This window comes from Leopardus geoffroyi, chromosome X, assembly GCF_018350155.1.
Source record: "Leopardus geoffroyi isolate Oge1 chromosome X, O.geoffroyi_Oge1_pat1.0, whole genome shotgun sequence".
Classification (NCBI taxonomy): domain Eukaryota; kingdom Metazoa; phylum Chordata; class Mammalia; order Carnivora; family Felidae; genus Leopardus; species Leopardus geoffroyi.
Window position 1 is genome coordinate 103013340 of NC_059343.1, and position 25453 is coordinate 103038792.

The following is a 25453-nucleotide window of genomic DNA, read 5'->3' on the forward strand; positions in this document are numbered from 1 at the left end:
GAAAGAGAGGTAGACACAGAATCCAGAGCAGGCTCCAGGCTCCGAGCTGTCAGCACAGAGCCCGACGCTCGAACTGGTCAACCGTGAGATCATGACCTGAGCGATGTTGGACGCTCAACTGACTGATCCACCCAGGTGCCCTGAGGGGTTCTCAAACTTGATCACACAGCAGAATCACTCGGAGGGCTTGGTAAAACAGTCCCCTGGGCTCCAGCCCCAGTTACTGAGTCATAGGTCTGGAATGCAGCCCGAGAATGTGCATTTGTAGCAAGTTCCCAAGTGACGCTGATGCTGCTAAAGACCAAAGTTTGAGAACAACTGTTTTAGTGAAAGCAAGACCAGAACACGGTCAGCCGATCAAAGTGTATGTACTCCTGAAGAGGGAGGCACAGGACATAAGCCATATAAAGGCAGGCAAGTCACTAACTGGTTCACAATCATACCGTGATGAAATAAATCTGTGGGGCATGAATTTTTAACTCATCTATATAAACGGTTTGCCAAATTGTATATTTTTTTTACAAAATTTATTAATGTTTATTTATGTTTGAGAGAGAGAACGAGAGCGAGTGAGCGAGCGGGGGAGGGGCAGAGAGAGAGAGAGGGAGACACAGATTCGGAAGCAGGCTCCAGGCTCTGAGCTGTCAGCACACGGGGCTCGAAGTCACGAACCCAGAGACCATGACCTGAGCCGAAGTCGGACGCTTCACTGACTGCGCCACCCAGGCACCGCTGCCAAACTATAGTTTGGGGAGTTGTGTTGAAGCTGTCATGACAAAGTGGAGGTTGGACTATGAGATGAACCGTAGGGTTCCTTCAAATCCAGAGATCATAAAATGAAAACATGTTTTAACCTGATTTGTCCGTGTCAAATAAGTGTCAATTTCCCCCCATCCTTGTTATTCTCTTTAGACAGTGTTTGGATTCGTGTTATTGCACTAGTCATAGCCTGTCTTGGATAAGAGTTATATATCTGTGTGTCTTTTCTATTAGATAGTCTACTTCAGGGCAAGGACTGTACACAGCACATGCTCAAGAGAGCTTCATAGACTTTCAAGGCAAATATTTTTACATGAAGATGTAAGATACTTAGAACCTACCCTCATGGCACTGCTTCAAAGGTTTCAGAGACTGCTTTGCGATTCCTGTGCGACAGATGCCTTACAGTTCATTTATTAGAAGCCAGCATTCTGGATGGTGCATGAGGACTTTCTCCTCATGAGAGTTTTGTTTGCTAATTGACTACTTCAGGGAATTAAATGGTGCCCCTGTGACTGGGAAGAATGAATGAACAGTCCCCCTCGCATGCTTAATTTATGAACACTAACCCCATCATCCCTTTATATATTGCCATATAATTACGATGTGCTATTTCATAATTTAAATACATTTGAGGGTTCTAATATTCAGATATTTGGGGGGTTTCCACACAGCACAGGCTGGGTTTTCGATACATGTTATCTAAGCAGGTACAGCACCATGAAAATACTTAATGTCATAGCACAAACCTGTTTTCATGTTCTGAAAATGTGAATGCAGTGAATGTTCATATGCAAACCCAATAAAATCTCATTAGTTTTTACTGAAATAGAGCGGGCAGATTTAATCCTACTCAGTTGGTCACTGGCCCAAATAAATAATACCTACTAAATGGGTAACGTTAAAAGCAGCTGGAAGCATTACCCATCAACATTCTAGGACTTTCTGGGAAAGGTGGTGCTATTGAAAATGCAGATAGCTTTTTAAGCAGAATTATTTTCCTCATGGCTAGCGATGTTTCAAGTAAAACAAAATGGGGGCACTCACCCTGAGGACGGTGGCTATTTTCCCATCTGCCCTGGTAATTGCTTGTCAAAAGCAGGCTTGCTTTGGATGCCTGAGATCCCCAAAGTAATGGGAAAAAGATCAAGTGTTTTGAAGCAATAAGAAAACTGACGACACAGTCACATTTTCAGGACTGCGTAAGTGCCAGTTTGCTTCATTTAGACACATGATTATTTTTGTCCAGAATTTGAATCCCGAAATATTTGTCCTGTAAGCCCTTGCGACTCCCGAAGAGCGTCAAGTTGGTTTTTAGTTGGTTTGGTTTCGTTTGGATTTTGCCTGTGTTACACATCACTCAAATGGTTCTTTGTAATCAGCCCTATGGGGTTTTATTAACCTCATTAACCTTTCCTGTCACTTCTCTGCGAATCTGCCCTTCAAATAACGGATAGGCCTTAAATATATGGGAAGGCTGTCTGATTGGCTATAGCCTGGCCACGGGTTACTCTTCCTTCCACTGAGGAAAACGAGGAAAACGTGAGGCCTAGCTCCACCCGCACCAGTTCTAGCTCGGCCTTGCCGGTCATCACTGCTGTGACTTTTCCCTGCCCTATCCTCGGCCACCTCATAAACATGTCATTAACAATAAAACAACCCAGTAAAATGATTGTCTTATGAACTGTACCTTTCTAATGGAACTCTATTGTGTCCCCTGGTACTTGTTAAATATATATAACATACACAAACTTGCATAAATAAAACACTTATGAAGCACTTATTACTCGGAGCACTTTCTTTATCTTATTTCATTTAGTATCAGTATAACCTTGGGTTGGTACACAATTATTAGCCTGTTTTAAAAAATGAGGAAACAGCCAGAGAGGTTAAAAAAAAACACAACTTGCTCAACTTAACACGGCTCGAAAGTGGTGGAGCGGTGGAGGCCTTTGGACCTGGATTCTAAGGGGCCTGAGCTATACTGCAGATCTTTCTTAAGATGTAAAAAATGTGGCTATAAATGAACATAAAGAGCTCACCTACAAAGATGGTGCTATCGCTTTCCATGGGGCCTGGGCTCCTGGAGACATTCACGAACCGCTGCGTACTTTCTACGGGCTGTGTGTGGAGTGCAGATGAGCGGCCACGTGTCACTCATTCCCTCTCCCCAAGCCTGCATTTACTCTGCCCTCTCTAGACACACATTTAGATGACAGAACCGGCTACGGCCACTGCAAGCAAATAGTATGGCTAAGAAGTAAGTAATAAGGAGTTGAGCCTTTTGAATTTCTTAATGGGGCAGTAAGATGGATAAAATGTCAGAAAATCCCTGTTCCTACTGAGATAAGCTGTAGATAGATAGCTACTGGTATTACTAATCACAATTATTAAGCATCTCAGAACATCTGAGTGCCAAAATACCACAATCAATTGAACAGCCTTTTGAAGATTTGTGCTCTGATTTCTTTTTGTTCTTCTTTGCCCAAGAGCATTTGCAAGGAAGTGAAAGTCACACGTTCTTTCTTTTTGGTACCTTTAGGTGTTGACTGCTGATTTCAGGAGCTAGTCAGCACTATATATCTTGGAACCTTCAGCACTTTGTAATTTTTATAATGTGTTTCCTAAACTTTAGCATTAGACAAAATAGTTGTCTGAAAAATCAGGAGATCCCGTCTTCACATACGTAACACCTTTCATATAAACGAGATCAAAGTGCTTTATTAGCAAGTAGCAATGATTTTAACGTCCCACTTAGGATGAAAACTGCAGAAGCGATAAGCGAAGTAGGTTGCTCACGAAAAGCAACATGGTAAGACAAACAGAACTGTGAGGGACCATGGCCGGGCCAAACCACACTTGGAATTCCTTTTCCAAATGTGGGCAGGTCATATGCAGTTCTTCGCTTCAGAAAGCAAGGTGAACACGAGATAGATTTGCAGATGCTGATGCTCTAGGAAGAGCGTCTCCCAGTTCTTAGCTTATTCAATTTACTCAGTAATTGTTGTATTGTGTATTTATCAACCCTTAGTTGTATACTCGGTATCATGTTTTCCATGTTCCTAGATTCTAACTACACAAAAACCTGCTATTAGCAAATAGACTTGGAGAACCTTAACTAGCAGATTGGTGAAAAAGTTAAAGAGAAAACATATGGATTCAAATTTGTATCTCAGCAAAATTACAAATGATCATGTTATAGACCTTCGGGGGGGTTACCTGTGTGTAGATGAAAGTGTGAGTGTTGCTTCCACGAATGCTTGAATACCATTGGATTTTAGATATTCGAAAATACAAGCTATTCTTACCTCTTCTTTTTCCTAATTCCAAATCAGCGAGTGCTTTCTATATGTTTAATCTCTTTTGAGTTCAACACTAATTGATGGATCTGCTATTTTTTTTTTTTCTTTTCAGGACTAAAATAGTCTGGGCTATTGCTGATTTCTTTCTAGAGGTTATTCAGTTTGTCTGAGCTATTCAAATTTTCTCAATGCACTACTCCCAGAGAATAGGCACCCCATCCCTGTATAGTAAAACCTAGTACACAGTATATAGTAATTGCTGAGAAAGGTTTGTTTTACACCTTTTCTTTTCATATAATGCCACAGAATCCTGATTTAGTGGGTCCCTAAAAGTCGCCGCCAGGCCCTGGCTTGTGTGACAATCTATTGCATAAGGGTCCAAGATCATCTAAGATATAGATGAATGCTATGAGGTCTCTGCTCTAGTGTCACTTCCCCAGAGTGGCTTTCCTGGACCACTCTGTCTAAAATGGTCACTCTCTGGAGGTACCTGGTGGTTCAGTTGGTTGGGCACCTCACTCTTGATTTTGGCTCAGGTCATGATCCCAGGGTTGTGGGATCAAGCCCCACATTGGGTTCTGTGCTGAGCGGGGAGCCTGCTTGGGATTCTTTCTCTCTCACGTGCATGCTCTCTAATAAAAAATTTAAAAACATTTAAAAAAGTATTATTAAAATGGTCACTCTCTGTCCCTAACCTTTATTTCACTTGAAAGTACTTTACCTACCTGACATTTACCTTTTCCTTTTTATTTTAACGTTTATTTATTTTTTGAAAGAGAGAGTGAGAGACAGAGCACAAGCAGGGGAGGGGCAGAGACAGAGGGAGACACAGAATCTGAAGCAGGCTCCAGGCTCTGAGCTGCCAGCATAGAGCCCAAAGGGGCTCGAACCCATGAGCCCTGAGATCACGACCTGAGCCGAGGTCGGATGCTTAGCCGACTGAGCCACCTAGGTGCCCCCTACCCTTTTCATCATCATTCTTCCTCACTAGACCATATGGGGAAGGTACTTTGTCTGCTGTGGCCCAGAGCCTAGGACAGTGCCCATCACCAAATGAATAAATGGACCAAATAAACATTGTAATGTTCATCGATCTTAAGAGTGAAATGACTAATCTTCCTCCAGGTGGATTATCTTTAAAGAAACTATAGGATCCATCGTTATAAATGATGCCAGAGTGTTGTTAATGGGAATTTTTTTCATTGTGGTAAATGAGAATGTTTTGCTGATTGATTTTTCCCATGGAATTCATCTGTTTAATACAAACATTTTAAATTGTAGGAAAAAATTACTTCCAGCCCCACACTTCAAAGAACGAAGCTTCTTGCAAATAGTTAAGCTGCTCACGGTCCAAATAAGCTTTGTGTTTTTCTTACAAGTTATCAATAGTCTCCCATTTGTGTCAATTTTAGCAGCTTTTCATGCTCACCTGAGTTAATTAGTCCCATCTCGGAGCTACTGCTGAAAACGTCCCGGTCAGTCTCACTTCTGTCATTATTTAATGACTTTGTCTTTGTTAGAATACCTCTTGTCTTACATCCACTTAGGTTCAAGCAGTTGAATTTGAGACCCCTGTGTTGATAAACTCCAAGCTCCCTTAAAAACCTGATGTTTCATAATCCACAGAACTTACTGCAATTTGTAATTAATTTAATTATGTATGCATTTACTTGATGTTTTGACTGCCTTTACCACTAGAACGTAAGGGGAGCTCTGAATAAAGGGACGCGGTTTCTTTCGTTTCCTCCCATTCATGTAGTTCCTGGCACACAGTGGGCACTCAAGAAATATCTGTTGAATAAATGAGTGAAGACATAGCCTCTTTAAAAAAAAAGAGCTGACATCAGAATATTCTATTAGATGGCAGAAGAATTTGATACCTCTTCTGGAAGAATTTAAAGTCCTTGGTTACTTTAGGGGTGCCTGGGTGGCTCAGTCAGTTAAGCGTCCGACTTTGGCTCAGGTCATGATCTTGTGGTCCGGTCCGTGCGTTCAAGCCCCACGTCAGGCTCTGTGCTGACAGCTCAGAGCCTGGAGCCTGCTTTGGATTCTGTGTCTCCCTCTGTCTCCACCCCTCCCCTCCTCACATTCTGTCTCTCTCTCTCAAAAACAAGTAAACGTTAAAAAATAAAAAAAAATAAAGTCCTTGGTTACTCTGGACATGCTAATACTTCAGTAAAATACAAATTTTAAAAAGCAGTAATTAGTATCTATAAAGTATGGTTACTCTTTTTTTGATATTTATTTATTTTGAGAGAGAGAGAGTGCCACCCAGGTGCTCAGGTATGCTTGTTTTTAAGCCCTAGTCCCTATTCAAGATCAGCAGGTTCTGCAGAAGTGACCCATCTCCCTGCAACCTTCCCCACCTTAACCTCACTCTTGATTCAATAATTCATTTTGCCATTCACAGGATTTCCAATGGTATAAATTTCCACCTCAACTAAGTGCAGAGAAGCATGTTTTATTAAACAAGTTATGTTAAGTAATTATGGCTGTTACCAGGTATCATGAATAATCAGGAGCATGAATCAAGGTTTTATTACCGAGCGGGGTGTAGTAAGGGAGGGGGAAGGCTTGCGTAAGTCAAGAGTTTGCCAAGAATGCCATGCTCTAGGCATTATAGTACTTCCATTTGCTCGGGGGCACTTGTCTTTGTTTTTCTCATGAGACAGAATGACGATGTGTACCAAAGGGAGCCAGTTCACGGCAGCCTTCATATTTTGATTATCTAGCCCATTGAAGGAAGAGAGAATTATTGACGCTTGTACAAAGTTATAAATGATGTCAATTATGGGCAGGCTCTGACAGTGGTGGAATGTCTCATAAGATAAAAAAAAAAAAGAGTAATTACTTTGCTGCTGTTAGATAATCACTTCATCTTTTATGAATTTGTTCCTGTGCTATTTGGAGAACAGTAATCTTACCTTTAGGCTGGTTCTACATTTGGGAATTGACTTATTTGAGGCTCTAATATCATCTGTGTGTTCTAGGCAACAAAAATAAGTTTTTCATTGGCAAATATGAGAAGAACACTTCAATATTACTACAATGAAGTCACTCACTCCTTCTTTCCCGGCTTTTTGCTAAGTACTGTATTAGACTCTGGGATACAGTGGTATGATAGATTAAAGATGGCCACGAATTCTTTGATACCTCTCTCATCATGAGGGGGGGATCTATGTCTCCCCCACTTTGAATCTGGGCAAGCTCTGTGACTTCTGTAACTAACAGCATGTAACATAAGTGACACTGTTAAAATTTCTGGACACAGGCTTTAAGAGACTGGCATCTTCCATTTCTTATCTCTTGGAATGCTCCCTCTTGGAGCCGTGAGCCACCATATACGAGCTCTGACAAACTCAAGGCTAGTGGCCATGCCAATGGGAAGCCCAAGTAGAAAGGCTGTATGTAGAAGGAGAGATTCCTGGCTGTTATTCAGCTGTTCCAGGCCCCAGCTATTTGAGTTATCCAAGCTGAGAGCCCAAACGTCACCAAGAAAAGACAAGACATCCTGTCCATACCCTGTGTGAATTTCTGACCCACAGAATCATGATATATAATAATAAAATATATTTGAATCCATTATGTTTTGGAGTAGTTTTCTACATAGCAATAGATAATCAAAACAAGGACAGAACAAATCAGACTTGGTCCTTGTCCTCAAAGAACTTACGATTTAGCAATTAGAACAATCCAGAGCTAATACTGTATAAATCCCGGTATGGAGCAAGAAACTGAAATATAGCAACTTCATAGAAACTAGAAGAAACCTATCATTTTGCTTAACCTCTTTGCTCTGCACCCTGCTAACAGTGCTGTTATGTACGTAATGCTGTACTAAGTTTGGTCCCAACTCTAGAACTTTTCAACTAAGGGTGGGCATTTACCAGGAGTGGGCAGAAGAGGCTGCCATAACTTCACCCAACAGTATTGCTGCAAATTTTTAAATCTTTAAATTGTTCTTAAAACCCTTCTAAGTGATAAACACAATAGCCAAATGCCTCTCAATGTCCTTCTCATAGAAAGTAAACATTTTGCTCCTACTACAGTGGGACCTGGACTATCTGAGTCATGACTGGTGATACATGATGCCATTGGTTAAAATCCCCTGCCTCAAGGGAGTGACTGGCCTAAGGTGTGAGGCAGAGTGTATACCAACTATTCACAGGGTATACACAGGTGCCCTGGTGAACTAAGGGTGGAAATATCATTCCATTCATGTGATTTCTAGTTCATGCTCAGTCACCTTTTTTTCTTTTTAAACCAACATAGTAAAAGGCCCCAAATTAAGTAAAATGGTAAGATGAGATTTTTAAAGATCCTCAGGGAAACAGAGAAGAAAGACAAAACCAAACACTTGAGGTCGTTCCAAGGAAGGCTATAAAAGCTGTGTAGTCCAGAGGTTACCAACTCTAACTCCAGCCGGGCCAGCGTGCCATTGAATGGGATGGAAGTGAGCCGGGTGTAAGGGGAGCAGGGAATGGTGACTGGAGAGACACGTCACATCCTATCCAGAGAGGCAGTCACCTATGTCACGGCCATGGGTGCAGAGATGCCGCGCTTCGTAAATTTTCTAAGGAAGGAAAACCTTCCAATTTTTATATCAGATCTTCTAATTTCTTTTTTTTTTTTCAATGTTTATTTATTTTTGGGACAGAGAGAGACAGAGCATGAACGGGGGAGGGGCAGAGAGAGAGGGAGACACAGAATCGGAAACAGGCTCCAGGCTCTGAGCCATCAGCCCAGAGCCCGACGCGGGGCTCGAACTCATGGACCGCGAGATCGTGACCTGGCTGAAGTCGGACGCTTAACCGACTGTGCCACCCAGGCGCCCCAGATCTTCTAATTTCTAAATGCTGGGCCAAACAAAACACATCGGCGGGCTGATGCTAAGCAACCTCTGGTGTAGATGCCTGACATGGATTGATGTGGGGTCAGCCTCTCATGGCTACAAAACGGACAAATGAGTTTGGCCAGACCTTGCTGTTGGCGGTTGCACTAACCCTGGTAGGATTTTGTCTTTTAAATGCACTTCTCCATTAGTGATGGCTAGTGAAATGTCTGGCTTTGCAAATTACTGCTGTCGTTTAGTTTAATGTACTCTTGTTTTTACATATTTATAAAAACCTTTTACATTATTAATAGTGATTAAATGCTTAGACACTGAAGATCAATAATGCTTCTGTTCACCTATTTACATTATTAAAAAGTAATAAGTCATACAGAGCACGTATAATAGGTGGTTTACTTTGTAGTCATGTTGGAGTAGATCGAAAAGATGAAACTCAGGCTACAGGGTAAAAGGTATTGAGGGAAAAAACGGTAACCGAGTTGGGCTTGCTAGAGATGCGACTGGGGGCAGGTTACATGTTCACAGTGACATGATGCCATCACGGGGCACGGGAGGTACACATTTCGTGTGCTCTCACGTGCCAGTGGAGCAAACTTGAAACAACAAAAGCTAGTCTCACTTGGATGCACAAGGATGAACAGATGTTTAACCTTTACGTGTCCTTGCAACAATTAGTCACCCGCGCGCCAATGTCTTGAGCTCCGAAGGCTTCTGATGGTGGCAACATTCAGTGGTGAGTCATCTGTGGGGTCACATTTTGCCAGGAGGCAAATGAGCCCCTTGACAAGGCTTTCTTCGTTGGCTTATCCAGCTATCTCTCAATTATGTGGCAGAAGCAAACAAGCAGAGTGGTTTGCCTGATTATGGCACATAAACACTCTAGATCTGTCTGAAGCATGCAACTCCATAGTCAGGGATGTATAAGGACTGTAAGTCTTTTCAGGGTTAGCCATCCCAGCCTTCCAAAGAGCCAAAGTGGCTTGGCATAGTGGTTTTGAGGTCAAGCTCTCGGCACCAGTCTACTTGGGTTCAAATCCTGGCTCTGACACTCACTGATTGTGAACTTGGGCAAACGACTTACTTAACACCTCAGTTCTTGTTTCCTCACATGGAAAGTAGGCATAATAACAGTGTCCACCACATGGAGTTTGGGTAAGGATTAAATGAGATAGCACATGTAAAAGCTTAGTATGAAGCCTGACACATAATAATTGCCAAATAACAATTTGCATATAGGAAAGACCCATCTTAGCCGTCATTCAACCGTGTTCTTCTACCAAATAACGTCATGGAAATGTATTAAATGGAACTGGATTTTTAACTTCACTTGTTTTTTTTTCTTGTGGTGACCCCGACATAACTCATCCAGTATAAATTAGATCCGAGCCACCAGGTTTAGTTAAGGACAGGTTGAAATGGGGCAGCTGTGGCATAACAGAAAGGTTATAAGAGCTGCTACGATACAAACTCGGTGGCTGTGTGACACGGGGCGTTATTTAATCTCTCTGAACCTGTTTCCTCATGCATAAAATGCACTAACACAAAGATGTATATTTCACGGGGCTACTGTGAGGGTAAAATGAAATAATCCCTGTTTGAGGGCTTTGCAAATGAAAAAGGTACTGTTTCGATGTAACCATTATTATTTATATATGTGATCAGAGTCGGATTTACGTTACCCAGAGTGATATCGCATGGGCTGATCTCTTAGAGGCAATAGAGCTAGACTGCTTGCCCTCAACTCTATCCCTTGGAAAAGACCTGCGCCTTTTCTGACAGATTCGATAGGTCTGTAATAGCTGAGACCACTGGATGAAGGGGACCTGTCGTTCTGAATTCAAATGTGACTTGCAGCACCAAATGATAACTTGCAGCATTTGACAAAAGGATGAAGACAACTCGGTCAAACCGAGAGAAGGAGGGGGCATTAGCTACCGTAAGGAATAGGTCTGTTCACTCTGCCAGCGCTGGCAAGTGGCTGGAGCCTGAAGCCGAACCACAAGGAAGGAAGTCTCTCTTCACTTTGCAAAGCTTATCGCACCAGTGTCCTGCTCTGGGTCATGACCACTCATCTCCTGCCTCTCTCAGGTCCTGACCGTCTCCCTTGACTTGAGTTCAGTGAGTCATTTAACATACCTCCGTGACTTGGAGGTTGCTATTTCTTTCACTTTTTTGTTTCGTTTTGTTTTGGACTCACTTTTCCCTAAGCATGGAGAAAGCTGCAGGGAGGGTGGGGGGAATGGCTGTGTTTTGTTCCTTTTGTTTCTCTGGTGGACAACAAATAAGCCTCCACTACCTAAATAATGACTTTGACTGCAGCCCATCACAAAGTTTCCCCGGAGTTGTTACTGAGCTGGCAGAAACACTTCCGAATGGGGAGGACTAAGTCTCTTGGGAGAAGACAAACTTGATCCCCTGGCAGAACAGGTTTGGGGTTCTGTCAGACACCTAAAAGGTCACCCCTGAACAATAATAAAAACAATGAGGATGCCTTAAGTTTCAGTATCAGTTCTTACATACAATCTGTGGAAGGGATGCTGCTCAATGTTTTAAATTTCCATGCACATCTGGGCTTTTTTCGTTTACTACTTTGTGTAGCTCAAGATTGAGTGGTAATTTTCTTAGATTATCATTTGTATTAATATAAACTCTTGACTGAGTTTTCTTCTGGGGACTGATAGCACCCACCACGATGCAACTAAGTGGGCACGGTGTAGACACGGGCTACTGGACAAATATTTTGCATGTTTCAAATTCCCATTTGTAACAATCTAGAAGGTAGTGAAACGAACACAGGAGGACATTTTTAAGAGACCAGAAATGTTGACTTCAGTGACTCATTTATGTCTAGTGCTAATTAGTAAAATGTATCATTGCTGAAGATGAAGCAGAGAACATAGCAATGAGCAAATTCATGTGATTATACTTCAAACAAGTAAGTTAATTTTGAAAAAATTCTTTACCTACTGGGTTGGGCTTTGGTCTCATGTCTTAGTGACAATTCATGCATTTGAGCTTTCTTAGAAGACAGATTTTCACAAGTCTTGTATTTCACATTAAGACGTCAAATTCAGCCAAATCTTTCATATAGAAATGTTTTACATAAAGGAATAAAACTTAACATTTGGCTTTTGAAATTCAGGAGTTTTCAAGGGATAAATCCAGAAGCTAAACAATAAATCTGCAAATTATACTTCCATCCTGTTTTTGTCATTAAAAGCCTCATCTGTGCTTTGCTACAAATAATACATACTGTGTGTGTGTGTGTGTGTGTACCATTGACCCTTGAACAGCACAGGGGTTAGGGTTCCCCCATGAAGTTGGAAGATCCACATATAACTTTTGATACCTCAAAAACTTAACCACTAATAGCTCACTGTTGACCAGAAGCCTTACTAAGAACATAAACAACTGATTAATGCATATTTTGTAAGTTATATGTATTGTATACTGTATTCTTACACTAAAGTAAGCTAGAGAAAAAATGGTATCAAGAAAATCATAAGGAAAATACATTTGCAGTGTTGTACTGTGAAAAAACCCACATATAAGTGGATCCGTGAAATTCAAACCTGTGTTGTTCAAGGGTCAACTGTATACACACACACACACACACACACACACACACACACATTTATATGTGTATCTTTTACGATAAAGAATCTCAAGAAATGGCTTCTCACTCTTAACCAATCAGTAAGGTCTTGGGCATTCCAGAGATACCTAAAAAAGGAATTGATACATACTGTGTGGAATGGAAAGTAGCGTGACTTTTAGAAGACCTCTTCCTTTCACAGTTAAGGAAAACCATGACCACTGTTTATTAAGAAACAAAATAAATACATACATACCTGCTGTCAAATGAGATCTCTGGAGGAATGACATGAGTACTGTCCTTGCCCATGAGGAATTTGATTCGATCATAGAAGAGTCTCGAAGTGTGCTGAGAGAAGAGGGGTTGGCTTTGCTGAATGAGGTCAAGAGGATCTGGTGAGCCCTGACAGAGGGGACTTACATAACAGTTGCTTTGTTGACAACAATCAGGGTCCACACAGTCAGTCAAACCATCTGAAAAAAAAAATATGCTTTTTGAAATTTAGCTTCAAGAGAAACAACACTGTTTAAAATATGCACAGATGGAGAAAAATCTAGAATACAGACAAAGGTAACTGTCCATGTTTTGAGTTTAGGATCTATTAAATTTGCATGTTTCTCATGAAAAATTACTCTGAGTTTAGATGGCACAAACTATTTTGCTCATAAATCTTTCTTCCCTGAGTTCTCCAGCATTTATGGGCTGTACTGTACTGTGTACATTTGGATAGAGTCTTCCATTAGGTATCACTCTCTTTAGAAGTTTCCTTCTTCCTCAGCAAGGCCATTCCTCCAGGATAGCAACTATTCTTAGAGTTCTTTTGAATTTCTCACACCATGTGCATTCATGAGCACACAATTAACAAATGCTTGCCAACTTGAATTTGTTTGTGTTTTTTAAAACATCTCCTAGTATTCTTGTCTAGTGGTAATTCTCAAAATAGAAGTGGGCATTCTCATAGTGATAATTTGTGTCTGGGGCAGGGCAGTGATTTTCAAATGTGTAGCCAATTATCTTGGGGAGCTTATTAAATATACACATTTTTGAGCCCGACCTATTAAATCAGAATTTCTTCAAGCCCAGGATTATGCATGTTTACTGTGAGTGAATCTGAGGCACACTACTGTTTCAGAACCATTTTTTTTTTTGAATTTGTAGAATCAACTAGTGCTTACTTGTTCCTAACTGCGGTTATTTGATGCAAGTACTAGTAAATCTCAGGTATATGAATGTGATGAGTTGCTCTCTTTCATTTTGTAGGCCTTCACTATTTACTCAAGACTCTCGAATCTCTGGTTGTACCAATAAAAAATCACATAAAGGTTGCATTCTTTGGTAGAGGAATTGATGAGGGGCAGAGGGTTACAGGAGGAGGGGAGACCATCTGAGAATCTAATAGGTGCAAAAACACTGTGTTAGATGATTGGGGAAGTAAATACAGAAAAAGACTCTTTTCCTGTTTTCAGGAGCTCAGAGTTTAGTAGGAGAAACAGGTGTATAAACAGCTGACTCTTACACGAGTTAAAAGTGCAGTAAGTATTCCAAGAGACTACGTGCAAAGAGAAGGGGCTGGAGTGATTAACTGAGCATATGGACACTTCATTCCACCCCCAACAAGCAAAAAAATTAAAGTCCTTCCAAGGTCCTTAAAGCAGACAAGTAGCTCTAATTTAGATGTTTAACAAGGGTAAATATAAAGATGCTAATCTTCCTGGCTGGCAGTGGAACAGGGAGGTTCAGATGGATCACCGGCTCCTTAAGGCTGATGATGAAAGTTGCCAGCGCTGGTTTCACGCAGCTCTTTGGCTTGTTCCCTTCCTGACGTGGGTGCCCCCGTGGAGGCGGACAGGGGTGGACCACAGCTGGGGGCAATGAAAGCCAGGAACACCAAGAGAGTAGACATTTGGAACAGTAGCCCTGGGGCACCCAGGGAATATTTTCCCCCACATGAGGTCGTTTAAAATTCCCTGTACCACAGACACTACTTTGATTTAAAATGCGGTTTGCTGCTTTCTTGCCTTCCCTGGTTGTTCAGTGCATTTTTTGCCCTGGTTTCTACTTCTCTGTAGACATCTTTCTTTTTCACTGATGACTAACTTTTAAGCGTGGATTTGTTGCAGTAAGAAGTCCCCTTCTGCTCTCCTTTCTCCCCTCATTCAGCAAATCATATTAGCAGATTTTCTATAGATTTCAGAGCCACCGCCACCTCCCTCTCCAATACGTTGTTGTCAGTCTCCTATTAGCACATTATCTCTTTACTCTGCTAATTAAACATCTGGATGCACTGAAAAGCTGGCAAAAACATCAGGCCGATTAAAGGAGTTCTCTGATGTCTGGAATTGGTGCATGATACACGGAACAATGGAAAACTGCTTTTCAAATGGGCAGTCACCTTTATCTTTCAGTCGGTGACGAACGTACTAGTAATAATCAGATCGGCACTCACAGGTTTCAACCTGTCAGTTCCACGATCCAAACTGATTTTTGAAAAGAAATAGATTTTAAATAAATATAAATGTCCAAATGATATTCAAAAGTCAATTCTAAAAACTAAACACAGATCCAATTCAAAACTGGGACTCACATTCTCATCTAGTTATGTGCTATAAATTCCAAGCTAATGCTTCATATTTAATAGTTGCTATTATATAGGGCTGACCCTGTAAGACCTCTGTTTTCTTAGAGAACAGTGAGACTTCTGTTGAATCTAGGAAGGCTGCAGGCAAGCAGACCAATAATGGTATGCAAGCCCCAAATTATAATTTATAGGTAAGCCCAATACGTGCACAAAGATCTAGTTACCAATTATCACATTTGGATAACACTCCATACAGTATGTCTAGACTGTTACAAAGAAGTGCAAATGACAGTCACACTGCATGTGTGGGTTTCTTTCTTGCTTTTTTTCTCTTTCTTTCTTTCTTTCTTTCTCTCTTTCTTTCTTTCTTTCTTTTTTTTTCTTGGACTATTACCGGTTCTATTATTGTTCTGAATTGGAAGCTGTGGCACCCTCCTGACAGCCAGGCTCAGGGTATCAGATATGAACATATCAAATATTAACTGATTTTACTTTTAGGGCCTCTTCATTTTAAAGGACTAAAAAATAAAACCCAGTAAAAAAGAAGGAGGTTATATTATCTTGAAGGACTAAACATGGCATTCATTGATCTTAGCTTTGCCAGCCAGTTAGGGACTATGTCAGGAGGCCCAACTGGGGCTGATAAAGACCAAGGACACTGGTTTCTTTTGTATATGATCTAGTAATTTACTATAAAGCTTTTACTTACCAGATGTATGCCCGTGGATGAAAGAAGGATTGGACAGGGGGATGTGAATGATATATGGAAAACCTATCCTTTTCTAATCCTTAAAATGAATTTGTAAATATCCTTTTACGTACAACATCCATATTATCACATTGATAAAAATGGACAGCTAGGTCATGACAGGGTATCCAAAAAGATTTGGAAGCATGTATAATTAGTTAATATACTAGGTATGGCACTAGGTTCTTCCACATAGATTATTTCAACTGATCCCTACAACAATCCTGTTAGGTAGACATCTCATCTTCATTTACATTTAAGGAGGAGAGGGTAAATGTGATTGCACAGTTGGAGGAAATAGGAGAGTCCTATCAACACGCAGTGTTCTCGCTACACATCACATGTTCAGCAGCAACATCTAAGCAGTATTACTAGCACTGGCCCAGGCTGTAAGGCTTCTAAGCACCTGACTAATGTAGGTATTTAGAACACACCAAGTGGTTAAGGTCAAAGAACCGGACTGTGATTCTAATCTTACTTCGCTGCTTACAATCTAAATGATCCTAGACAAATCAGTTCATCTCTTGGATTCTTAACTTCCTTACCTACAAGATGGGGATTCTAAAAATGCCTACCCCACAGGGCTGTTGTAAGGATCACCTGCTATAATAATCATAAAGAATTTAGCACAGTGTTTGGTACGCAGCTAGCACTCTCGATCAATGTTAGCTCTTGCCATTAACCAAGTTCTACCCTGCACAGACTGCAAAGAGTCTAAGGATAGAGTCCCGAGGGTAGATGCCAATGGTGTGCAGTGGCAGCTAAAAACGTTCAGACCCACTTCTACTGAAGGTGCCTTATCACTGGCCAGAGGGCAATTAACTTCTGTGTCGCATATTCAGTTCGCTGGAATGTGTTCATTTTGTGCACTCTGCATGGTTAGGTTGTCAGATGGGTAGAATCCTGTGTGGCTCTAAATAGACACTAATGCTACAGTAAATCTTTATTCATTGAATTTCACAAATTCACAATTTGTTATCATTTGGACAGGGGCTGGATTGAAGCTTAACCTTTTCAGCATCTATAGAACAGAGGGTCTGCCAAGCAAATGAATAGTCAAAAAGAAATTGAAGGGCTGATCATTCCCATGACTCAGTTAAATAAAATCTTCTCAGGCATTTTAGAAACCCATAAAAATGGACTAATTATAAATCATTCATAAATTTTTACTCAAGCAGGCCCCCCTACTAGGCACTGCCATTAGCTTAGCTGTTGCTGTTATATGCGTGGAAGGTAACAGGACTGTATTTCCTTTGGAAATAGACTATAATTCATTTGATCTTTCACTTATTCAGGTTGACTTTCACCTCCAGCATTTTGCTGTATTAGTAAGAAAAAAATGGGAGAGGCTCAAGTGCACTCAGGATTTGACCTGATCCAATCACTGTTATTGCAATCACCTCATACAATTGACTTTTCCTGGGTCATGAAAGTAAATTGTTTATATGCCACTAATGTTCATGTCCTCTGGTCCCCACCTGCCATCACTGGGGCTTCTCACATCACTCAGAGTAGAAGCCCATGTCCTGACAATGACTTAACTTCTCCCCCAGTCTGGCTCTTCACAGTCTCTCTCTTACCTCTCTGACCTTACCTCCTATTATCCCATGACCTTCCAAGAAGCTTGGAAAACATGTGACCTTCCCCATTATTCCTTTGCCTGGAATGTTCTTTACTCCAGTATCAACATGGCTCACCCCTCACTTCCTTTAAGCCCGAATGCCACCTTTTCAGAGAGGCTTTCATTTTCCACCTTATTTAAAATTCCACCCCTGTTCCACATCCTATCCTTTTCTCTGCTTTTTAAAAAATGTCTCTGTCACACTTACCATCTTCTAGCATACTATTTCTTTTAAAATTTCTTTTAAAATTTTGGTTTATTGTCTGCCTCTCACGACTAGAATCTAAGCTCCCTGGAAGCAACGATTTAGTCTTTTTTATTCACTATTTCTTCACTCGAACAGTGAATGCCGTTCAAAGTAAGCATTCAGTGAGTGTGTGCTGAATGAATACATGCGTGTCCTGAAAGTCCTATTTCTATGACATTTGTAAATCTACCTAAAGATTAATAAACATTCAACTAATGCATCAAAAAACACAATTTATAAATAGATTCTTCATTGATACCACGCTTTTATTACCCACTTTAAATTAATGGATTTCAAACATCATCTCACTCATTGTCACAACTGCAAAGTAGGCAGATGTCAAGTACTACTAGCCTTAGTTGCTAGATAATGTAACAGAGGTGGTCACAGAGTGCTCAGGTGAGTTACAGAGTTTAGATTTTCCAATTTTGTATCTGGAAGAGTTTGTATCTGGAACGACTGGGCAGTTTAAGCACTCTTAAGTAAGTGAGGATCCTTTAATAAATGGGTTGTTTAGAAACGAGGGGGGCATGGTCAGAAGAGAATAATTAGGAATATACTTTCTGACCTAGGTCTTCTGTCCCAAGCCAAATCTTAACAGTAAACGTGGAGAAGGTGTCTGGTCCTTACACAGAGCAAATGTTACCAATTCATTGCTCCTTCTATTTCATTTTCCTATTTATTAAACACTGCAGCATGCTGGTGACATTCAAAACATGAGGCTTATTGATCCATGAGCTTATGTGTTCATAATTCACCCATGGTGCTGATTTCTAGATCTAGAAACACTATATCATAGAACAGGCTTGCAAATAGCTATTGTTCTTAATGAATGGTGACTTGTTATGAAGAATGATTCCTGGAAGATCATTCTCTTTTAGGCAATTAACTTATTGATTTTACCAATGAATATGAATATAGACCGGTGGGAGAGTTTGTATAAGAGAAGCTTGGAAAACATGTGACAAATATTTAAAAGATCAGGGGGAAAAGAGCTGTTCTGATTAAACACTCTTATTCCTCACCTTTTTAACCTCCTTGACAGTCTTTCCACAGTATCAGAAACCACCTTCCTTCCTCTACAACTAGAGTGAATAAAATGAAATCTCTGCTTGATAACTGAAGATTATATGAAATTCACACTGTTCTCTATGATCTGGCTAATGCCTAGCTTCATATTCTCATCTCCTACCAGTCTCTCCTTGGCTCATATTCCAGCCACAATGACTTGCCTTTCACTTCCTAGAAGAGCCTAGTACATTTCCATCGCAGGGCATTTGTACATGCTGTTTCCTTGGCCTGGAGCATTTTGCTCCAGACTCATGTGGGGCCTCCCTTACCATGCAGACTTGGTTAGCTCCCTACACATGTCTCTAGCGCTCTAAAAATTTTATAGCACTGCTTACAGTTGCCAATATGTAGTTATTTGTGTCATTTCTTATTTAATATCTGTCTCCCTCCCTAGGCCATAAGCTCTATGAGGGCAGAAACTTGTCTTGTCATTTTCTCCCTAATGCCAACCACAATACTTGGCACGAAGTAGTAATGAATGATGGAAAACTGGGTACTCAGTATGAAATGTCTGTCTGAAAGATAAACATTGGAGTCAAACATTTAGATCAGCATTATCCAATAACATTTTTTTAAGATGATGGGAATGCTCTAGATCTGTTCTAATAGTCACTAGTATCATGTGACGACTGAGCCCTGGAGATGTGCCCAGTGCAGCTGAGAAATGGAATTTTTAATGTTATTTAAGTTAAGCTGAAATAGTCACATTGACTAGTAGCTACTATATCAGACAGTGCAGATTTTGAGATTGCCAAATGGTTAGATGTTGGATGGTCTATAAACTTAGCCAAACAACATAACAGAGTTTGACATTTTCATGAGGTCCTATTTATCATTTTTTTCTATTGTGGTGGTTTCTTTCCTTGATTTTATGTTTAAGAAGTCCTTTCCTGTCTTGAGATTGGTCACCTATATTTTCTTCTAATTGTGTTTGGGGTTTTTTTTTTTTTTTTTTTTTTTACCTTTAACTCATTAATCAGCTGGAGTGTTTTGATTTCTCTTCGGCTTTTGGAATATGCTATAAATTGAAAATCTAAGGTTTTTTTTTTTTCCTCAGGAGTTGTCTGAGCATTACTTCACAATGCTTCTTTTCCCCACTGATTTTTGATGCCAGTTATATAATCTACTAAATGTTTATTTGTCCTGGGGTGTGTTGCAGAGCTTTCATTTGGTTGTACTGATCTGTCTACTCTTCAATCTGTACCCCTTTGGTTTTTTAAATATTTTATTATTTATTTTTGAGAGGGCACAAGCAGGGGAGGGGCAGAGAGAGAGGGAGACACAGAACCCGAAACGGGCTCCAGGCTCTGAACTGTCAGCACAGAGCCTGACGAGGGGCTCGAACTCATGAGCCATGAGATCATGACCTGAGCCAGAGTCAGACAACTAACTGAGCCACCCAGATGCCCCAGTACCACTTTGTTTTAATGATCATAGCTTTAAAATATTCTTTAATGTCTGATAGTTCTAGCTTGTTCTCTTTGTTTAGGCTATTCTGATTCAGTTAGTGCAACGTCTAAACTTTTTTTCTCATGTCAATTTATACGTGCACATAATGCATGGTGATCACAATTATTAAACTCCAAATCAGGACACATGATTAACACAGGAAAATGTGGTCACCATTCACATCAATATTAAGTCTCCTCCAAGCACAGGGTTGTACACGTGGTAGGTGCTTTTTGACTAAAAGGATAAAAGAGGTAGAGACATTTGATTGGCCTGTAATTTCTATGGTAGTTAGTTCTTATATATACAATGCATAAGACAGCTTTGCTTGTTTTGCATGTTAAGAAAAAATCCAAAGGTGATTTGTTCTCTGTTCTGTTCTTACTGTTCAAGGAGCTCTTAGGTAGCTCCTAGACCAGCTGTGTCACCCACATATTCAATGCAGCCCAATTAGTTACTAAGAGTCACAATGCATTGAATCAGAGTGTGACTAAAGTCAAAGCTGCAGGAAACAGCAGCAATACTAATGAGTATTCAAAGCTGATTAGAATGCAACAAAATCCTGCTATTCTTTAAGTATCAGCGATAATATGGAGCAATCAGGTAGCAGCTACTTGAAGCAATTGCTTGAAAGTGATTTGTTTTTGAGTGGGAAGATTTCTTAAGAATTACATTTTAAAAATGAGGACCATTTTTTCCCCAAAAGGTTCAATTGGCACTTTCTGATTTAATTGAAGCGCACACACACATACACACATGCACAAATAAGTATGCAAATATTAATCATTAGTCACATTCAACTAAATGAATCCAGTAATTCTGGATAGCTGGAAAGCTGAAATCACCAAATGAAGGACATTTAATGTATTCTTATGGATAATATTTTAGCAGCATAAGAATGAAATTATTGTCCAAAATCTCAGTCATGGGGCTTTCAGAGGTTATTTAATCCATCTTTCCATCTCAAGGTAGAACCAAATCTATATTTATCATCAATATCATCTTAATCCTACTAAAGGAGAAAAAATGGTAATTGGAACTGCTACTCCCTAAAGAAACAATCATAAAAATACACTGAACTCATATCAGGGTTGTTGATTTTTGATTCCCACATTAGATACACAGTTTTAAAGGAATGTTCAGAGGTCAATAGATATTTAGCAAAATCTTCTATACTTTTTGTGTCTATATACACCACAGATACTAAGAATTGACAGTCCATTAATTCATTAATGTTTAATCGATTCATTCATTAAACATTTTTGGCTGCCTCAAGGTGACCTTGAGGCCCTAAAAATGCTTGACAATTAAATATTCAATTATTTTTATCAAACTGTACTTTATTAAGGCAGGAAACTTATTTTGGCTCAACCCGGAGTTAGAAATTATAATCATATAGGGTTGTTAAAGTATTTTCTGAGCATAAACCTTCCAATCAATATATCAACTGAGAAATCTCTATTACGACCTCAAATCCTTTTTGGAATGCCCACCATAGTTTATACCTGGCTCTATCATTTCCTTGTTATATGATCTTGAGCAACTTATTTAACTTCTCTGTGCCTCGGTTTCCTAATTTGTAAAGCAGTATATTAATAGTAGTTCCTGCCTCATGGGGATTAAATGAAACAGTTCGCATAAAGGACTCAGCACTGTGCCTTGTACATAGGAAATCCTAGATACAAGTAAGCTAATATTATTAGTGATTATATTGGGCATATAACTATAGATTCTGGGTCATGCTTAACATGTAACAAGAAAACCATACAGACAATATAGTTAAGTGCTTGATGGCATGGTGCATCTGATAAACCCCATGAAAGACTGGGATGGTGGATGTCAGAGGTTCCATGGGAGATATGGCTTGAGCTGGGATTTAAATGATAGAGAATGACAGGTGTCAAGGAAAAGGCACACCAGGTAAAGGGGCATATGACGAAAACGAAGTAAAGGAAGGTGAAGATGAATCTTGGAGGACCATAAATGTCCAGTAAATAGTTGATCCGTACACCATTTAATTGAAAATCTCACTCTGGCTTCCCAAATAAAATTTTCAATTTAGATAGGTAGCAAGCAGTCTCTTCAGAAAATGGCTGTTACCCTAAGTGTAACGTATGTGTACATGTGTGTGTGTGTGAGGGGAAGAGTGGCATAGGCTATCACCTTTTAAGGAGTCCACGTGAATAGTCCATTTAATACTTATAATAACCCTATTTGGGGGTTAATATTATTATCAGCCCCATTTTGGAGATAAGGAGATTAAAGCTCAGAGATCTCAAGAAACTTTTCCCAAATCATACAGCCAGTAAGTACATAGCAGCCAGAAAGTCTAACTTCAAAGCTCTGTTGTCTTAAACACAAAGTTGCTTCCGCTTAAAATTCATAAGGTCTTATAATTTTTTAAGGTAAATTGCTAGCCAGAACTAGTCAAGGGGGAAGCTCTTACACCCAGTGTGTGCTTAAACTATGATTGCTAGCTTATTGACTTAAGCCTCATGTTTGGGTTCAGACGACAAGGTTTATAATTGTCTAAGCAAATATAGAAACCTGAGGAGTCAAATTTAATGATCTACTTCATTTTAAGCTAATAGGTAGAAACTAGAAATAAAACCTTTTTTTTTTTTTTTTTTTAGAAATAAAGCTTTTTATTAACTTCATGTTTCCTTGAGTAGACAGAAAGAGGAAAGTGAGGATTTGTTGTTTTAGCTTCATTCAGAGGTGATCTGGGCTGTTGTGAGGTCTGATTGAACAATGTATTGGATACTTTTGTTTGCTTGACTGAAAAAGGAGTGTTACCCGGAGACCTTGGAGCCAATATGGCTTTTGAAAATATCATGTGCAGCTCTTGAATTAAATATAATTATTCTACTGTGCATTGTCTTGGATGCTCTGTCCTTTGAAAGATACAAAGCATTACTAAGAGGTAGAGACATAAGAGGTTGTTCTCGACAACAAAGAACAAAGAAAATTATTTCACAGTGTGTACAATGCAAGCTACACTAGCATCTGACAGTACGAACAGGGGTACAAAGATTTCATTTGCTATAATAGATGCCACAGAGATGGGAAGCAGCATGGCTACTGTAGTTAAGAAAACAGACTCTAAAGTCATAGAGACCTAAACTGGAACCTGGGTTCTGTGACTTTCTAGCTGTGTGACCTTGGAAAAGTCACATACTCTTCCACTCTAAGTATTAGTTTTCCCATCTATAAGTAGGGAAAGTAATGCCTATACCTCATGGCATTGCTGTGAGAATTAAATGAGATATAATGCAAGCAGAGTTTGCAATGTTGCTTGATCATAGTAAGTATTCAATACACCGAGATTTAAAAAAAAAAATAGCATGACCATCTATAATCAATATTGTTTATATGAAGGATTCCCAATTTTCACTCTTAGCCAGATTGGTCATCACATTGCTTCTAATATTTACATTTCATGAAGAACTCACCTCCATCATTGTCCAAGTTATCTCCACAAAGCATTTCCATGACAACATTGCAGCCTGTGCCACTCCAACCCACCTGACACACACAGTGCCAACCATTTTGATCCAGGGTACATCGTCCATTTCCAAAGCAGAGCCCTGGGCAGCCATCTGGAAAGACAGCAGAGGATAACAATCATGGAGGGAATGGCATGGGATTGGCCAACAATGATGTCTCTACCTATAGGAAAATATCTAATCATCTGGGCTCCATTCAGATAAGGTGTTGAATAAATGGAAGAGGAGCTCGCTGGCTTATAAAACCTTCCCAGGGAACTTGTTATCCCTCACTCTGCTGTGCTTTTCCTCAGAGAGCCAATTAAGCCTTATTAATGCTAACCCCAATTCCCACCCTCTGCTTTACATGGGATGAAAACTATGATGGGGACAAAAAATGTGGTTTTTTTTTGTTGTTTTCTTTTCAAAAAAAGTATCTTCTCAGCTCAATCAAAACCAGATGGACGATACTGTACCTAGTTATGGCCAATAAGCTAGGGAAAGACAACAGTTTCTACGCAAAGAAGCTTCCCCTACCTACTTCTCGTCTGTACTGATTTTTCCCTTGTGATACACTGCTTCAGGACTTAGGTGCATGGCTACACAGTTCAGACCACACCATTAAATATTTGCCCGTAGAATACCTTAGAAATGTGCTGCAGTTGCTTTGCATTTATTCAGCTGTTTTCTTTAAGATTGTTATTGATCTGAGGGCTAAGGATTAAATTTTTACTTATCTGGTATCTCGCTCAGAAGCTAGCATAATATTAAGCCTGCAGTAAGTGCTCAACAAACGTTTATCGAACTAATGAATGCCAAACTGAGACCTTCAGGATTCTAGAGAATAACTGGATAAATAGAGGAAATTGTTGAGCTCAAATGACTTCCATCCATTGATAAACCACAAACACTAACAACGGTCTCCATTTAGACTCTGAATTTCTCAGGGATGCCCTACTCTTTCTACCAACAGTTCCGAGCTCAGCTATTCCAAAGGGCAGCCGTGTATGTGCCAAGCGCTCAGTGGACAGATGAACGGAGATGGCAATAATGGCACATAGCTGCTGGACATTTTCCCAGTAGCAGCACAAGACCAGATCTGAATTTTACTGGAGAGAGTCCAATCAATAGTCTTTTCATTTGCTGTCTTTGAGAGAAGAGTCCAGAAGTATGAAGAGCAAAATAAGTTTTGAAAAATCTGCAGATATAACCCAGTGTTCCTTCCAAATGGTTTTCTAAGTAACTATCAACAGACCAGATGAAGAAAAAACTTAAAAATAAAGTGACAGATGGCTGTTAGAAAATATGAAAAGACTCTCTCTCATTATATACATACATATTAAATATATATATATACATATATATATATACATATATATACATATATATATATATATATATTTCTCAAGGAGTGGTATATGGGATGAATATATACAGGTTTAAGAAAAGAATTCATCCAGTTCCATTGTCATGGATGTACAATGGATAAAGAGAAATCAGGGGTAATTTGGAAAATATTCGACCTTCTGAGGTGGAGGTAATGAAAGGCACCAGGGTATCTGACAGAAAGCCCCTTACTGTCTCTATCAAAGGCAGATCCTTGGGGGATGCATGAGGGGTTACTTATAACAGGATGACTCTTCTGTCCTTGAAAGGATACTGTACATGGACTTAGAGTCCTATTGTTATGTCAAAGAAAATGTTCAGCTGTCTATCCAAACCTAGTTCATTATAACTAATTACCTG

The 25453-nt window shown here is 39.9% G+C and overlaps 1 protein-coding gene across 3 annotated transcripts in view; it reads right to left on the minus strand.

The window, feature by feature from the left end:
* Positions 1 to 25453, minus strand: part of TENM1 (teneurin transmembrane protein 1) — a 783454-nt gene that overhangs the window by 154310 nt on the left and 603691 nt on the right. For all 3 annotated transcript variants that reach the window (XM_045472379.1, XM_045472378.1, XM_045472380.1), the window contains 2 exons: positions 23675 to 23821; positions 12765 to 12981 (listed from right to left, as the gene is read on the minus strand). In XM_045472379.1, coding sequence (XP_045328335.1) covers positions 12765 to 12981; positions 23675 to 23821 — 364 coding nt within the window. The remainder of the gene's footprint in view (positions 1 to 12764; positions 12982 to 23674; positions 23822 to 25453) is intronic.